We start from the raw sequence: 18,900 nt of genomic DNA, 5'->3' as shown, positions 1-18,900 counted from the left end.
GGAAGTTATTAGGTCATGAGGTCATTAATGGAATTAGTGCCCTTATAAAAGGAACCCCAGAAAGCTCTTCCTTCCATCATGTGAAGTTACAGCCATCTTATCAGTGAGAAAGTAGACCTTTGTCAGACACTAAATCTGCCAGCACTTTGATCTAGTACTTTTTAGTCCCCAGAACTGTGAGAAGTAAATTTCTATTATTTACCTAGTCTATGATATTTTGTTATAGCAGTCTGAATGGACCAAGACAGAATCTTATGGTAAGCCTGCTAAAAAAGTAAAGACACAGAGAAAATATTAAAAGCAGCCAGAGCAAAAAAGGCACATTACTTTCAAGTGGGGTCAATAATAAAACCTATAGCTAACTAATCACCAGAAATAATGAGAACCAGAAGAATGAAAATATCCTTAAAAGTACTGAAAAAAAAAGCCAACCCAGAATTCTGTATTCATAAAAATATCATTAAAAATGGTAAGATGCAAATGTTTCAGACAAGTAAAAACTGAGAGAATTCGGAGAAAGCAAACCTACATTATGATAGTAGCAAAGGGAGAAGTAATATGATCCCACATGGAAGTAGGGAATTGTAGGAAAGAGCTATGAGCAATGAGACGAGATAAATATATGGGTGGTATTCATGAATGTTGATGATACAAACAATAATACCAATATACTATGGGGTCATAAGTATATGTAGAATTAAAATGCCTAACAATGGTAATGCAAAAACAGGAGAGTAAATGGAGTTCTAATGTCCTAGTATTTCCAGGGAAATGGTAAAAGGAATAATTTGTATTATACTGTAAAAGCCAGCTGGCTAAGGATGCACATTGTAACCTCTATGGAAACCACTAAAAGAAAGTAAAAGAATGAATACATTAAAATTAAGAGATGGGAAAAATTTAAGAAAATATTTGATTAATCTTAAAGCAAAGTAGGAATCAATAAAATGTAAAACATGCAGACAATATAGAAAGTGAACAAGTCCAGTTACTGGCTCCTTGAAGAGGTTAATAAACTTGATAAACTCCTAGCAGGATTCTTCAAGAATAACCTTAGCTTGGTTTGACATGTTAAAAATCGGTTAATGTGGCCGGGTGCAATGACTCATGCCTGTAATCCCAGAACTTTGGAAGATGGAGGCAGGCTGGATCACTTGAGGTCAGGAGTTCCAGACCAGCCTGGCCAACTGGTGAAGCCCTGTCTCCACTAAAAATACAAAAAGTAGCTGGGCGCAGTGGCACGTGCCTGTAATCCCAGCTACTCAGGAGGCTGAGGCAGGAGAATCGCTTGAACCCGGGAGGCAGAAGTTGCAGTGAGCCGAGATCCTGCCACTGCACTCTAGTCTGAGCAACAGAGCGAGACTGTCTCAAAAAAAAAAATAAAAAATAAAATCTGTTAATGCAATTTGTCACTTTAATAGAGTACAGAAGAAAAGTCATGTAATCATTTTATTAGGTTCAAAAAAAGCATATGATTAAATTCAACATTAATATATTTTTTTCAAGTTCCTTTGGCAAGCTAGGAATATATTCTGATAACGAACCATACCCCCCTAAAAAAAAAAAAAAAAAACCCTGCAATCCATATCATTCTTATTCTGATAAATTAAAAGCATTCCCATTACAATCAGGAACAAAACACAAATGTCTCCTTTGATCATGTTTATTCATTATTGAATTGGTGAACCCATCCATCATGGTTGGAACTCCCTAAAAAAAAATAGTAGGATTGAAAGAAAAAAACTACAGTTATCATTCCCAGCTAGTATGTTTAGATAATCAAAGACTAGAAGAAGCTATATATTATTAGAAAAAGAAAGTTTATAGCAAAGTTGTAGAATACATTCAATATAAAAAAGTTAATTATATTTTTACATCCCTTTTATGATTGAATTAATAAATGTTAAAGTTAATTGGGAAAACATCTAGCAAAATATTTGTAAAACTTTCGTAGAATTGGAAAATTTTAAAGATAACCTAAATAAATGTAGAGATATGCCATTTACGGATGCTTTGGCTGTGATATTCTAATACGGTTTTTCCTTGCAGACTTTGCCTTCAAAAGAAACAACATTTTTAAATACTACACAAATGCCTTGCCTGCAATCAGCTTCAACTTGGAGTAGCTATGAACACAATTCGGAGTCTTACCTATTAAGAGAACATGTATCAGAGTTAGATTCCTCTTTCCATTCTGTTCTATCATTGCCATCAGGTAAGCCTCCTTGTAACAATTTCTAAGTAACGATGTTTTCTATACTGAAATCTAATCCTCTAAATACAGAGAATCTAATAAAATCTTATTTTATCAATTTTTTTTCCAGTAGATATTAGAACTAGGCAATGCCTTGAGAATTAAATTTGTTGTAGAGGAATTAATCTAGTCACATGCATGGTTAATGTTCTATCTGTGTAAGTTGATTCTTTAATTCCTTCTAAACCAACTTGATTTACTTTGGGAAATTACTAGGTTTTTATCCTGTTAAATTTTGAGCATTTTATTGGTAACATGGCTGTGCTGTTGAGATGTTTCTGAGTAACGGTAATTCAGTGTTCTTTTTCTAATGTGCTGTTATACATGGAGGTTTCCCTGTCATAAAATACTTCTCCGTTTATAATCTGCATTGAATTTCTCAATGCAGAGGAAAGAAAACTGCGTACCTATAAGTGTAGTCAACCTCAAGAGTATCTGTACTCTGTAACTGAGTAAATGAGGCTTATACATCCTTACATCTCTGAAGTGTTTTTTTTTTTTTTTTTTGGAGACAGAGTCTTGCACTGTTGCACAGGCTGGAGTATAGTGGTGTGAACATAGCTCATTGCAGCCTTGACCTCCTGGGCTCAAGTAATCCTCCCACCTCAGCCTCCCAAGTAGCTGGAACTACTTGGGTGCATGACACCACACCCAGCTAATTTTTAAATTTTTTTGTAGAGATGGGGTCTCACTATATTGCCCAGGCTGGTCTTGAACTTCTAGCCTCAAGTGATTGTCCCACCTTAACCTCCCAAAAATGCTAGGATTACTCTAGGTGGTTTTAAATTTTCAGTTCTTGATTTTTGTGGAACCTTTACACTCTTGTCTATATTGGAACTAAAGTAAATATTTAGGGGAGAAAGAAAACATCCCTCCCATTGGTTATCTCCAGTTCTTCTCTTTACTGGGGGATATCTCAACTTAGCTTTTGTTCCATTTTCGGCTTATGATTCTGATGGTCTTTTAAATTCTCAAAATCAAGGGACTGATCTATTTGTAAAGCGCCATGTTTTGAACCTGTCCCCCTGCCCTGAATCTCAATTTAGTTTTTATCAGTAGTAGAGTGGTTTCTTAGCTACACCATTACCTTAAGTTTTTAACAAGAACTATTTTATTCTATATTTGAGGAAACCTTAATAATATGACAAAATAATAATCCATATAACAATAATGTAGCTAACATTTAGTCTTAGCATATACTGAGCCCTGTATATATTAAGCACATTACATTTTCTTGTTTAATTCCCACAACTGCATGAGAATAGATATCTTCGTTCTGTTCATCTTACATATGAGAAAACTAAGCTTCGTGATACTACTCATCCAAGATTACTTGGCTAATAAATGATGAGCCAGGATTTGAGGTAGTCATTCTCCAGAACCAAACCACTCACCATTACTTTACTGCCTGTTTTCTTATTAGCAAATATATTTCTCTGATGATATAACCCTGACAGCTGGTATAAATACTCTTTATCCTAAGACTCTTATTCCCCCCTCTAATAAATGAGATTAGATTGTTTATCTACTATTTCATGATATCCATTCCTTCTTACATTCAATAAAAATCTCAATACCTACTATATGTAAGTACTAAATAAATGCTAGGAGTATAAATACAAATGAATCCCTCAAGGTACTTGCATTCTAGTTTAAAACAACTGAAAGGTAATGTTTCAAAGCAATGAAATATTTTTACAAAAGCTGACAGGTCATGTGCGGGTATTAAGAAAGGCATATAGACTGAACAAGGACCTTTTCTTGTTAGATCATGTTTTCCCACAAATCACAAAGAACAGTGGTAGAATTGGTGATACTCTCCTTATAAGTATAATATTGCTTTGGAGAAACAAATGCAACAAACTTATGTTTAGGTAATTGGAAAATATCAGAATCCTGAAATGTTTAAGGAGCATTTTAAAGGAGAATATTTAATTTTTATTCCCATTTTCATTTTGCTAATTTTCATATGATCATAATACCAAGATTCAAACTCATCTTACCTCTGTCCCTTGGTACAAACTCCATGATGATACTCATGAACTAGTTTTTGTTTTGCATATTTTTCCACACTTGAGTATGGATCTGCCACTAAGATACATCATTTGAAGAAGAGATCATTTTTTTCTGTTTAAAATCCAGACCCAGCCAGGTGGGCATAGTGGCTCATGCTTGTAATCCCAACACTTTGGGAGGATGAGGTGGGAGGACTGCTTGAGCTCAAGAGTTCAAGACCAGCCTGTGAACATAATAAGACTTTGTCTCTAAAGAAAAAAATTTTCTAATTAGCCAGGCATGGAGGTGTGCACCTGTAGTCTCAGCTACTTGAGAGGCTGAGGTGGGAGGATTGCTTGAGCCCAGGAGATTGAGAATGTAGTGGGCCAGAATCATGCTACTGCACTCCAGCCTGGGCAACAGAGCCAGTCCCTGTCTCAAGAATAAAAACAAATAAAAAATCAAGGCCCTTCCCAGGTCTATCCTCATTTATGTATTCAAATGAGTTTCCTTAAAGTACCTTCTTTCAATAGCCAAATTTTCATTATTATCAACTGCTTTATAAAATATGTTCTCAAGGAAAAGTTAGGTGTCTCTTAATAAATGCTTTTTAAGATGATTTTGTTTTTTCATTCTTGGCCGGAAGAAAAAACCTTTAGTAAATGTGAAGCATAACTACTTCATTGCTTAACTCCTCTTTGGTTGTGAGTACAGAATATAAACAGTGAACTGAAAGTCTCCAAGCCACTATTTAAAAACAAAACTAGCTTGTCAATAGGTTTTAATCTTTATAAAAGTATATTCATTGTGATATATAATATGGTAAATTAAGGGAATATGAACTTTGATGTTTTCATAAAAGGTTGCATCTAACTTATAGTGGTTTTCTCCCAAGAAGTTAAAAGCATGTAATTTTTTGGAAACTTCATTATTTCAAATGCAAAGTTTGTAGGGATGGGATGGAATGGATTTAGAGTCAGCCAGATTTGGGTGTAGGTTTTCTTAAAGACTTCTTGGGTATATTTGTTTCCATTCATCTGTGAATAGTATTTATTAATACTTATAATTACTGTTCATCTTATGTACTATTTTAGGAAGTTCATGAAGTTGTTTCTCTGTTAGATTTTTAATTTGTTGGTTAAGTGCACCTAACCAGTAATTTCTAAAATACTGCTACCAACACGCTTGGAAAGAGTATTTTGTCACTTCCGATAGTTGTTACATTTCAAACTTTTGCTTATTTTCTTAAGCTTATGTGCTATTTATAGAAAGAAAGCAATTTTAATGTTACAATCTGTAATCCTAGTATTACAAAGAGTGGTATTTGAAAATACCTTTTTTACTTTATTTTTCCAGATGTGCCTCTTCATTTTCACTTTGAAACACTGTTAAAAAAGACTGAAATAAAAGGCAATCTTGCTGAAAATAAATTTGTAGATGAATATATCATATCTCCATCACCTGGTATGTCACATTTACAGTTCTTGTACTCTATATGCCTTTTTATGTCTTTATACCTACTATTTTTGCATTCTAAGGAAATAAAATTTAAGAAAAGAATAAATGAAAATCCTTAATTTTTAATACTCACTTTTTACAAATCATGTACACATAAAATACAAGAACAATCTTAACATGAAATGTGCGATACCTATTGAATTGTAGTTATGAACTATTACTGATAAATATAATAAAAATTTAAATAAATGTGGAGAAACAGCATTTCTGTATGGTAAGATCAATAGATATAAATTCTTCCTTATAGTTCATATGATTAATGTAATGTAACTCGAAGTTCTTATAGAATTTGTTTAACTTAAAATAATTCTAAAGCACAATGGGAAGACTAAACAGGGGAAAATATAAAAGGGGTTATTATAAAAAGTTTAGAGAAAATCTAGCCCAAGCACATATGGAAACATGATGAAAATCTATAATAATGTAGATTCTATTTTGTTTATATTTAAGAAAATAGATCAATGAAGTAAACTCTATAGTTGATTATATATCAGGGAAGAACTGTGTATCAGTGGGAAAGTGGAGAACCATTGGTTCTCATGGAGAGAGTCTTTCCCAGTAAAATTCTTTTACATACTCATTTAATGCTATGAATCAGAATAAGTTCTTGTTAATTCCAAGAATTGTACATAAAACATTAAAACTACAAAATAAAACTTGAGGAAATTATAATGAAATGTTTATGAGTTCTGTAAATGTGGGTGAGTTCTATGCTTGGAAGCAATTAGAAGAAGAAAGAAAACAACATATTTTGATTATCTACAAAGTTAAAATCTAAACATCAGAAAAGTCATATAAATTTAAGATAAATTATTTCTACATGAAATAATCTACCTCAAAAACTCGAGTCAAAGGAATACCTGTTAGAACTGGGGTCTTATTATAAAATAAATTTATAAAAATCAGCAGCTTTTATAAGTACCAATAGTAACTAGATAGGCTATGTAAAGGAATAAATTCTGTTAGACATATTGACAATGAAAATATAAAGTATTTTTAATCAAACTTAACAAGTACCTACATGAGGACTACTTCAAAAGTTCGGTGAGAAACATGAGGACATTCCCATATGGAGAGAAATATCCTGTTCCTGTCAGAAGACAGTATCATAACTAAAGTTGTCAATTTTCCCCAAATTAATTTACAAGTAGAATATAATCCTAGTCAGAATCAGAGGTATTATTGGAACGAAGTTACTCTGGAAGTTTATCTCAGACAGAAAATGTTGAAGAATAGCCAATTACATTTTTAGAAGATTAATAGCAGGACTATGAAGTTCTAATGACTAAAACATGGTGGTTCTGATAGAAGGCAGATCAAGGGAGCCTAAAAAAAGCCTAGAGACAGAAGGTGGTATTTCCTACCATGTTGAAAAAATGGCTTAGTCAATAAATAATAATGACAACAACAACAAATTCTTATGAAGCATCATTTATATGTCAGCACTGGTTGAAGGGCTTTATATTACTTAATTATTTAAGTCTGTATAATTCTGTAAGGTAGGTATTACTATTCTCCTTGACTAATCTTCCCCAAATTACAGTTGAGTAATAGAAGAGCTAGAATTCAAACCCAAGCAGTCTGGCTTGGAGCCATGCTCTATATAACTAAGTTTCCTTTGTAATCAAAGGCATTAAATAACGACTCTTTGGAAGAATTAAAAACTGAGATCACTAACTCATAAACATAAACTTTAAGACAAATTTAAGGTGGATGAACATTAAAATACATTTCAGTTGGATTAAAAAGTTAAATGTTAAAAATGAATGTCTTAAAAGAATAACAAGAAAAAGTAAGTGTACTTGATGATAATAATGAAAATAATATTAACTGAGCTTATAGTCAGACACTATGCAAATATTTACTACTTTTGTCTGTAACATTAATGATTTTAAACATTATCATCAATTTTGGCACAACTATAGTAAAAATAGCACCCTCAAATATCTTGGATATTAAGAATTGATACAAGCCTTTTGGGGAGCTCTGCAAAATGCATTACAAGGCATTTAAACTATGTATTTTTTTATAAGTTCAGTGTGGCTTAAAAACTCCCTTGTTTGCTTTTGTACCTATTCCCAGTAAAGGTTTACTGGATTGTTAACCCTGCATTCTGACCCAATTATTCTATTTCCAAGAATGTAGTCTAATCCTAAATATGAAACCTTTTTTCACAACTATATTCATCTTAACATGTTTTTGTGATAATGAAAAATTAGCAACAACTTGAAAAGCATAATAGGGATATGGTTAAATACACTACAGTGGAATATACAGCCTTAAAAAATATCTTAAAAGTTCATATAAGGGTGGAAACTTACTTATCAAAGAATGTTGTGATATAAAAGGATAAAAATATTTTACTTCTATGTCTGTTACAATTATAGCCATGTAGAAATATTTATTGTTATATCAACCAAATGCAATGTGTGGACCTTGTTGAGATTGATTTGAATAAACCTGCTGTTTATACACACACACATAATTTTTGAAAGAGAAATTTGAACATGGACTAGCTGTTAGATATTAATGAATTATTGTTAATTTTGCTACTTGTAGTAATGCATTGTGGTTACATAAACCCAGACGTACTTTTTCAGTTTGTTAGCGATTCACACTAACATATATGTAGATGAAAAGATATGTCTGGGATTTGCTTTCAAATACTCTAGCAAAAATGTTGGTGGGAGAGATGAAACAAGATTGGTTATAAGTTGTTCACTGCTGAGACTGAAGGATAGGTATATGGGAGTTCATTATTCTAGTCTCCTTTGTGTTTATTTGAAAATTTTCCACAGTAAAAATTAAAGAGAAAAAAGATGAAGGCACCAAGGATGAAGAACAGTTATCTATGCTTAGGGGGAAAAGCCTAAAGAAATACAGAAAAATATAAGTATTATGTGCAGTTACCTTTTAATGATGCGATTTCACTTGCTGGAATTTGTCCCGAGACTAGATTGTTTTCAAAAGGGAAAAAAATGCATCCATGAAGATGATTATTTTAAGAATGTCTCTAATAGCATTATCATTATGATGATAAGTATCATGGCCAACAGCTAGGAAATAGCTAAAGAACATTGTTTCTAATCACGGAATGTTATATAACCATCTGAAAAAGGAATAGAGTTACGTGATAAAAATATAAGTATACATTTAATTAAAATTATGATTTCATATTTGAAATACATACATATGAAATATAAAACATTATTGACAAAGAGTATGCAAGTATGAAAATATATGCTATTAGAGATTAGATAATTATATTTCTTTTAATGTTGTTCTACTATTTGATTTAAAAAAATAAGGCAGGTCGGGCGTGGTGGCCCACACCTGTAATCCCAGCACTTAGGGAGGCTGAGGCAGGAGGATCGCTTGAGACCAGAGTTCAAGACCAGCCTGGGAAATATAGTGAAACCCCATCTCTACAAAAAATACAAAAATTAGCTGGGCATGGTGGCATGCACCTGTGGTCCTAGCTACTTGGGAGGCTGAGGCAGGAGGATCATTCAAGCCTGGGAGGTTGAGGCTGCAGTGAGCCATAATTACACCACTGCACCTCAGGGTGGGTGACAAAGTGAGATCCTGTTTCTTTTTTTTTTTTGAGATGGAGTCTCACTCTGTCACCCAGGCTGGAGTGCAGTGGCGCAGTCTCGGCTCACTGCAACCTCCGCCTCTGGCTTCCAGCGATTCTCCTGCCTCAGCCTCCCAAGTAGCTGGGATTACAGGTGTCCACCACACCCAGCTAATTTTTGTATTTTTAGTAGAGATGGGGTTTCACCATGTTAGCCAGGATGGTCTCAATCTCCTGACCTCGTGATCCACCTGCCTCAGCCTCCCAAAGTGCTGGGATTACAGGCGTGAGCCACCGCACCTGGCCATAAGACCCTGTTTCTAAAAAAAAAGAAAAAAAAAATAAGGCAGTTAAATGTGTTAGGCACACAATTAAGGGGAATGCATAAATAATGTAATGAGAAATTTCATCCTATATATCTGTCTTAAATAGCTGGTCATTAATTTTTCTTTTGCTGTTAGTGATTTGAGTTCAGAATTTATTGAGCACTTAGTGCCAGGCAGACTATTAAGTGCTGAAGAATCAAAGGTGAATTACAGGAAGTCAAAATTATAATGTAATGGAGGAAGACACAAATAACTATTATATAGTATAATGGACATAGATGATAAATACATTTGAAGGCTGAGTGTGGTGGCTCATACTTGTAATCCCAGCACTTTGGGATGCTGAGGTAGGGGGAATCGCTTGAGCCCAGGAGTTCAAGACCAGCCTGGGCAACATGGTAAAACCCTGTCTCTACAAAAAATGTAAAAATTAGGCAGGCACGGTGGTGCATGCCTGTAGTAACAGGGACTTAGGAGGCTGAAGCAGGAGGATTGCTTGAGCCCAGGAGCTTGAGGCTGCAATGAGCAATGATCGCATCACTGCACTCCAGCTTGGGTGACAGAGTGAGACTCTATCTTAAAAAGAAATTATATAGAGAAGATATAAATAAGGAGTATGTAACTGCTTAGAAGGCAGAAAAAGAGAGGTTAAGGGAGATGAGAAATGGGCAAGGAGAGGAAATCCAGAAAGATGGTGATGCCAAGTGCAGCTTCGACTACTTAATTGGAATTTACAGAGAAAGAAGGGTGAAGCGTTCCAGATTAGTGCTTCTCAAACTTTAAAATGTAAGCAAGTTACTTCGGGGATATTGTTAGAATGCAGAGTCTGATTTAGTAAGTCTGGAATGGGACCTGAAATTCTGCATTTCTAACAAGGTCCCAGGTGATTCAGATGCTGTTGGCCCATACTGAGTAACAAGTCTTTAAATAACAAAAACAAACATATGTCTTGTCACGGAGACATGACACAGTATGATATATTCAAATATCTATAAATAAGGCCAGGTGCAGTGGCTCACGCCTGTAATCCTACCACTTTGGGAGGCTGAGGCAGGTGGATCACCCGAGGTCAGGAGTTTAAGACCAGCCTCGGCAACATGGTGAAACCCCATCTGTACTAAAAATACAAAAACTAGCCGAGGGTGGTGGTGCACGCCTGTGGTCCCAGCTACTCAGGAGGCTGAGGCACAAGAATCACCTGAACCCAGGAGGCGGACCTGCAGTGAGCCGAAATGGCGCCATTGCACTCCAGCCTGGGTAACAGAGCGAGACTTCATCTCAAAACAAACAAACAACAACAACAAATATCTATAAATAACTTGGCATTCTTGTAGGGTAAGCTGTGTGAAGGCAGTAGACAGATCTTTGCTTGGATTTATCCTGTATGATCCATTAGATTTGGCAATTTACAATGGCATTGCTATTTCAGGCAACAAGCAGAGAAAAGCCAAACTGTAGTGGGTTGAAAAGTGAATGGATGACTAATTTAATCATGAGGAATACCAGACAAAACCAATTTAAGGGTTTATACTTACCAAAATATTCAAAGTTATGAAAGTTATGGAAGACAGTGGAACTGTTTCAGATATAAGACCTTAATGAGATCTGACAACTGCAATGCTATCTGCAATGAATAGTTGAAATTATCTGTAAATAACATTATAGAGATATTGGTGAAATCTGAATAAGGTCTATAGATTAGCTAATGGTACTGAACTGCATGGCTACATAAGAGAATGTCCTTTGTTTTGAGAAATACACATTGATGTATTTAGGGCTGAAGGGGCATTATGTCAGCAACTAAATTTCATTTGTGGTCTGAAAGAAGGAGGTAAAGCAAATGTGATACGATGTTAACATTTGGGGGATTTCGGAAAAGGGTATACAGAAATTTTTTGTTCTATTTCAAGTTTTCTGTAATTCTGAAATTAGGTCTCAGATAGATGGAAGAGGAGGAACAATAGCACCATAACCCACACAAGCAAGCCAGAAACATAGAGCTCAGTCTTTGTCACCCGCACTTCCTCCAACTTGGTCTAAACCAATTGACAAGTTGTCAATATGATCTTATGTGTTTCAGTTCCTTTTGTGCCTTCGACTGCTCTCACAGTCCAACATGATCTCTTATCTATACTGCTGAAATGGACTTTTAATCCATTTTTCCCTTTAATCACTGTAGGCAGTGACCTCCTCAAAATGCAAATCTAATGTCACACCTGCTCCCCACCCCATCCCTTTAAAACATTCAAGAAGGAATATTCGTAACACCTTAAAGCCCTGTCTACATAGGCTGGCTCCTCCCTCATGATTCTTTCTCACCATGCTTCCTTACTCTACACTACATAGCTGTTCAGTTCCCAAATTTGTCCTGTTCCCTTGGGCCATTGTACATGCTATTCTCCTCCTTCCCCTAGCTATCAGCTATTTCTGTTCATATTTGGAGTCTATCACTTCATCTGGGGAAGCCTTTCCTAGAGCTCTTACTAGCACTCTTATACGTTCTCAGTAACATCATGTAGTTTCACAACTGAAATGAATATTTTCCTATCACATTACAGTTGCATTCCTTAACACCTGTAAACGACAAGGGCTGCTACAAATCCTAGTTTTGCTTACCTAGGGTTTAGAATAATGCTTGCCATGTAATTGGTTCTCTGTAAAGTTGTTGGATGAATAAAAGGGAAGGAAGTAAAGACAGGATATATGAGAAATGCTATCAAAGTGTGATCTTAGGATGAACTCCAGGAGAGGACTGGGAGAGCAAGAACTGAAAGGCTGGGAGGTTTATCAATAGAACAGGTGAAGAGGATGTGTAGAATTGTTATACATTTCCTACTGTTTCAAGGTTCCATGAAAACCTTACAAGATAGTAACGAATTAGAAGGAAAATAAATGTGAAGAAAACATTTGAATAAAATTTAATTTAAAAATCAACTTCTGGCTGGGCGCGGTGGCTCACGCCTGTAATCCCAGCACTTTGGGAGGCCGAGGTGGGCGGATCACGAGGTCAGGAGATCGAGACCATCCTGGATAACACGGTGAAACCCCGTCTCTACTAAAAATACAAAAAAGCCGGGCGTTGTGGCAGCCGCCTGTAGTCCCAGCTACTCGGGAGGCTGAGGCAGGAGAATGGTGTGAACCCGGGAGGCAGAGTTTGCAGTGAGCCGAGATCGCGCCACTGCACTCCAGCCTGGGAGACAGAGCAAGACTCCGTCTCAAAAAAAAAAAAAAAAAAAAATCAACTTTTGTGAAAGTTAAGATTCCTTCACAAAGTTTGATGTTTTCAGAAGAGTGGAGAATTGCTTGTAGAAAATAAGAGAAACACTAATTGTCTACGATTTGCTTAAATGCTACAGCAAAATGTTATTAACAAAATGGACACTTTTAACACCTACACACGTTTTAACACACACATACATTTTAAAATCCACCTCTCACAATTCTAGTTACCATTTTAGTACGTTTAGATTACTCCTGCCATGCTGTTTTCTTGTATTACTTTCAGGGTATCATCATCTGTGATGCATTTATGATTTAATTTTCATTTGCTGTTTGACATTCAAGTGCATCATTGAAATCTTAGGGTTTAATATTGATTCTGGAAAACACTTCAGCTATCATTTCTTCAACTATTCCTTCCTTTTCATTCTAGTCTCATCTTGTTACCCGATTCTGGTCTTTTTCCCTCTATATTTTCTATCACTCTGTTCCATTAAGTTATGGAATTCCTCTTCCAGACCCTGATTTTGATTTTCAGCTGTGTCCATTCTGTTTCTTAGTCTAATGATGATTTTAACATTTGAACAATTATATTTTCTATTTCTGACATTTCTCCAGAGGGCCTCTTACCTGTTTCTCTTGGCAATACTGTTTTAAAGAGTTGCTAATCTGTATTCCATGAATGCTTCATTATTTCTTGAGATGGTTCTTCCACTTGTGGTTTGTACCTCTTTTTTGATTTAGTGTTGGTATTCAGATTTTTGGAGTTTTCTATACACATCATTGAAGCTGTGATACTCAGTTAAAACTGTCCTACCACTGCTGTTTATGGGACACTTTTGATGGGAAGGGAATTTATACTACATTTGAAATTTTCATACTAATTTGGGGATGGGCGGGACATTTCAAAGCGGGGCACCTGGGCATTGCCTTCTCTCTCCAACCATTCATTTCTCTGCCTAAAGCTCTGATTCTGTTAGTCTGACTGAGATATCGGCATGTGCAGTCAGTATCCAGATAGTTGTCCTGCTCCCAGTTTTCCTTTCTTGTGGGTCTAGAGCACCTTTAGTGGCATCACACATCTTTGTGGCAGTACTTCACTGTGTGCTTCTGCTCTGGGTTTTCTCTTCAAATTCCATACAGTATTAGTCTTTTAGAGATTCCTCAGAAATTCTGCTTTACAAGTTCCACTTTTTGCTTGCAAATGTGGATTTATATATGCCTATCTGTGCATGAACCTATGTAAAAAATATTTGCCTATCATGTTTAGGGTCATTTGCCATCTTGAAACCAGACACTCCTTGTCAGCTGGTAGGCCATGCCCTTTATTTCAGTGTGAGTTTGGCACTTCAGCTTACATATTTCTTTTTCCACTCCTTTCCACACCTCCAAACCTTTCAAAAAAAGAAGCCAATTTGGTTATTAGACCAAGGCTAGAAATAAGGGGGTTCAGATATACAATCATGATAACGCTAACATTTACTGCACACATCACATCAGACACTTTTACTTACTACTATAGGAATAAACTCATGTAATCATTATCCAAGGTCGCTGCTATTATCCCTATTTTACAGATGATGCAACTAAGGCATCAGAGATATTAAATGATTCTGGTTCTTGCTCGCACAGTCTAGTCTGACCATGTTGAATGTTACTTGGTCCCAAATTATTTCCAGATTTAAAGGTAAGCAAGAACTTAGATTCTGATCATCGCCAAGATTTATATATCTGAGCCAATCCTCACTCTATCAAGTTTCTGTAATTTGGAAGACTTAGAACAGATCATCTTCCCTTTTCCTCCCCTTCAAAAAAATGGAGAAAATTTAAGAAACTGGAAATTCCTGGGGATGTTTTTAGTTGGAGTTGTCTGTCTTGGTATTTAAGGTTATGTTTATCTGTAATTTTGAATTGGTATCTTAAAATTCTGCAGTTACAAATAAAAACAGATTAACATGTTCACTGTCTGTGTTAAGGAACTAAAACTTAATATTTCCTTTTCATTTGTTTTAGTACATAGTACTTCTCTGAATCAATGGAGAAATGGATATTCACCTATATGTAAGCCTCAAATAAGGTCAGAATCTTCTGCACAACTGTTACAGGGAAGAAAGAAAAGACATTTGAGTGAAACAGCATTAGGTAGGTTAAAGTGAGGATATAAGCAGTAGTGATAACTATTAAAAATAAAAAATTCTGATTTTAAAACAACCTGTCTCATGGGAGTTTATAATCCAGAACAGCCACTAATAATACAAAACATCTATGAGTCTACAAACATGAAACAGCATATTCGTAGTTAATTTAGAATTATTTGTGGACTGGTATCTACCCACTTTATGGCAGTTAAGTATTTCCCTCCTATGTTCCCTGACTAGTTGTCTTCTACCAATCACTCCCTGGATGGGATTTAATCTTCAAAGTTGTGTTCTATGCTCAAAATAGGCTAGTGCAGTTGCCTTACAGAAACTGTTAACCATTTATGGTACCTACTGTGGAGATGTTGATGCACTGCAGATTCCTCAGGATTTTGAGAAAGTCAGTAAGATTCAAGTGAAATGCTCAACTACCTCGTTCAATTCTCCTTACGAGCCTATAAACTTAGAGTTCCAAGATGATCAAGAGATACCTTTGGAAACTAGAACTCTTCTAGTAATACAAAGGGGTTTATTTTGGAGATTTGGGACAAGATAGTTGCCACAGTTATTGCGAATGATAAAATATAACAATTAACTGGCAAGATAAATTAGAAAAAAATTACATCCAAGATGCACTAATTATACAGAATGGATTTAATCTGTTTATCTCTGGTGTCTTTAGATATCCCACGATAAAAGACCTACCTAGTCACTACCTGATAACTAACTGATCAGCTACAGTGCAGCAAAAAACGAGCAAATTCCCACGCATGTCCAGAGGTTTCATTAAGGTTCTTTAGTGTCTCACTCTTAAGAACAACCAAGTATCACCTAGCTTTTGAGGAACTTTCATATATGCATACGAAAACAAATATAAAGCTTTAAAAACATCTAATAAGATGCAACATGAAGTATACATTACCTAAGGTATAAAATGTTTCACTTAAATTGACACTTTAGATCTAACTTCAAGTTTGATGTACATACAGGAATAAAACAAAGAAATGTCATACTACAAATAAATAACTAGACAATTCCAAAAGGGTAGGACATCTGGTCCAGCCTGTCAAAAGTCAATGTAATGAAAAATGATTTATTCTAGACTATAAGAAACCTAGCAGACAATGGCCAATTTTTATATATAGATCCTTATCTGAAGAAACTAGCTATAAAGGACATTTAACAAATGGAGAAATTTAAATATGGACTGGGTATCAGATTTTATATTATGCAGGAAATATTCTCATTTTAAAACACTTGTACTAAAATAACATGACAGTAAGTAAACGCATACATATATATATATATTTACTACACACACACAGGGAACCAAAGGAGTAAAAAAAAAAGAACTTGGAAGAAATACAGAAAATACTAATAGAAGTAAACTTCTAATCAATATCCTGAGACATGAGAAATTTCATCTATGAAACAAGAACAGGATGCTGTTTTAAAAAAAGAGCACCAGAGAACAAGCACTTTTGGAAATATGTACTTATAATAGCAGAATTTTTTCAAAAAATTAAGAGTGTTCAGAAGACCAAAGACAGACACCTCACAGAAATTAGGATAAAAAGTCAGATATGAAAAATGAGACTAGATAAGAAAATTAAGATAGTTCTGGTGGTTCAACTATGAATAGGAGTCACAGGAAACAAGAATAAAGGGATGAGATGCGGGATTATTCAGGGAACAGTAAGAAATATATTGGATAAAAACTGCCAAAGCCCCAGAAAATGGAGATAACTTGTGGCGTGACTGCGAGTAAGGCTCCTCTTTTTTCATTTCCTTTTTTTTGTTTTCTAATACACGAATTAAAAAAAAACATACACACACACAAAACAAAGAATCAATCACCTGTCATCTAATTAGGAAAGTAATTCTAATGATATCTATTAGTCATGTTTAATGTTTAACATTCAATGGTTCTTTCCATGGCAGGAGAAAGAACTAAACTTGAAGAATCTGATTTTCAACACACAGAATCAGGATCCCATAGCAATTTTACTGCTGTTTCCAATGTCAACATTTTATCAAGAATCCAGAATTCATCATCACGAGTAGGTTTTTCCGTATGTTGAACTCTAAAATTGCTTTAAAAATAAAAACACCTGATTTTGAAAATAATTTATATTTTGCTAATCTATAACAGCCTTATTTACTAGCACATATTAACGGAGATTTATAACTATCTTGTTAGAAAACAATAAATTTGATTCATACAACTTATTTTAAACTATGAAGCTAAAAGTTCATTAATATTTGGTTATAGCTTCTTTTTATGTGTTAAAAATTTAAACATTATCATGATCATCTCTATTCCTTAACATATGAAGCTAAATAAAGTCTCACTAATGAGAATTCGGGACTTGTTCTTATCTTGTTTTTTGTTGTTGTTTGTTTTTTTGTTATCTGGCCAGGGAATAGAGAGGTCAAAAGGTGGGAGGGTTTAGAAATGAACAGTCTGAAACTCAGGAACCAGGAATGCATAAATGAAGAGTATACTGAAGGGCTAACCAAAAATGTTTCACTGCCTTTCCTAATAAAAAGTGGTTACTGATCATTTCATTGACATTTAGGGTGATGTATGTTAGTCTTTTCTGATAAAGAGTTTTGCATTTAAGACATATTTTTATGGTCTTAAAAATAAGCTTGTATGCTTGCACACATAAATACACATTACACATCTACCAAAAGATTGTTCTGATTTACAAAAGACAGAAAAATGTTTTCTTATTTGGTTTTCTTAACATTTTTTAGTCAGATTTTATAACAATGTATTTACAAAAATTATGTAACATCTGTACTGCCGTATTTATATGATTGATGAAAGGAGGGTATCATTACAAGTAACTAGACAGTACTGTAAATCTACTGTAATCCTGTTTTGCAGAATACTGCACGACGGAGATTGAGAAGCGAGAGCTCTTATGACATAGATAACATTGTGATTCCCATGTCATTAGTAGCCCCAGCTAAATTAGAGAAACTCCAATATAAGGAAATACTTACTCCAAGGTATGTATACTTACATCTTCATATTTTTCTTCCTTCCTTACTTAATAAACTTAAATTTTCAAAGTGAAGTTAGAATGTTAATTAATGAAAGGAGGATCCTTCTCCCAGTTCCTTCATAGCCATGGAGGGGAAACGGTGAAAAAAAAATTACTCATGCCTTAAGTGTTATATAGTATCACAACTTTCTCAGTTTTTATTAAGATTTGGGAATTCCTAGACTACTTTAGCATTCTTAGTCTTTTTATTATTATTCAGTGTCATTTAGTTATCTACTATGTATATGACACTAAAAGGTACTTTAGTGACATAAAAACTATAGCAACAAATAATCCTTGCCCTTAAAGATACAGGTGTGACATAAGTTGCCAAGAGTTCTACGTTTTCGTGAGATATTCACACTGTAAGACAGTAATACCTGTGACCAAAAAAAAAAAAAAAAAAAAAAAAAGATTTTGATGTATTGCCAAGTCAGCAATAAACACATTCAAAAGATGAGTGGGAAGGTCTGGGAAGTCATCCATGACGGAATGGGAAGGTGGAGAGGGTATTTACATAAGGATACCACAACAAAGGCACAGGACAAGTGTGTAAGGCTTAGCCAGATACTGCTTTGTGCAGGTTGATAATGGAAGGCTAGAAACAAAGTTAGGTCCAGATTGTGGAGGTCCCTGAATGCCATACACAGATCTGCTCCCTGCTGGCAGTAAAGTTAGCCAAACTTTTTAGAAATCATGAATGCAGCTTCTTAAGAATATAAATGACACCAGGAAGTAGAGACAGAAAAGGCTGCAGAGACAGGTGGGTGACAGTTTCAGTTAACTGCTATACATCTCTATTCTAATTTCATAATTTCTTTTA

At 34.9% G+C, this 18,900-nt stretch overlaps 1 protein-coding gene and 1 long non-coding RNA gene across 2 annotated transcripts in view; one reads left to right on the top strand and one right to left on the bottom strand.

Moving 5' to 3' along the window:
- The window catches only part of KANSL1L (KAT8 regulatory NSL complex subunit 1 like), a 157,646-nt gene that overhangs the window by 132,213 nt on the left and 6,533 nt on the right, over positions 1-18,900 (top strand). Inside the window, 5 exon segments of the mRNA XM_055290472.2 lie at positions 2,050-2,215; positions 5,606-5,713; positions 14,900-15,028; positions 16,966-17,084; positions 17,918-18,042. Of these exon segments, the coding sequence (XP_055146447.1) occupies positions 2,050-2,215; positions 5,606-5,713; positions 14,900-15,028; positions 16,966-17,084; positions 17,918-18,042 (647 nt within the window).
- On the bottom strand, positions 1,650-5,645 carry LOC134737471 (uncharacterized). Its single transcript, XR_010122407.1, has 2 exons — positions 5,584-5,645; positions 1,650-1,710 (listed from the first exon to the last, which is right to left on the bottom strand). It is a non-coding gene; the product is annotated as an uncharacterized lncRNA (long non-coding RNA).

Source organism: Symphalangus syndactylus, chromosome 8 (genome assembly GCF_028878055.3).
Source record: "Symphalangus syndactylus isolate Jambi chromosome 8, NHGRI_mSymSyn1-v2.1_pri, whole genome shotgun sequence".
Classification (NCBI taxonomy): Eukaryota; Metazoa; Chordata; class Mammalia; order Primates; family Hylobatidae; genus Symphalangus; species Symphalangus syndactylus.
Note: the sequence above shows the minus strand (reverse complement) of the source record. Positions and strands in the feature narration are given on the sequence as shown.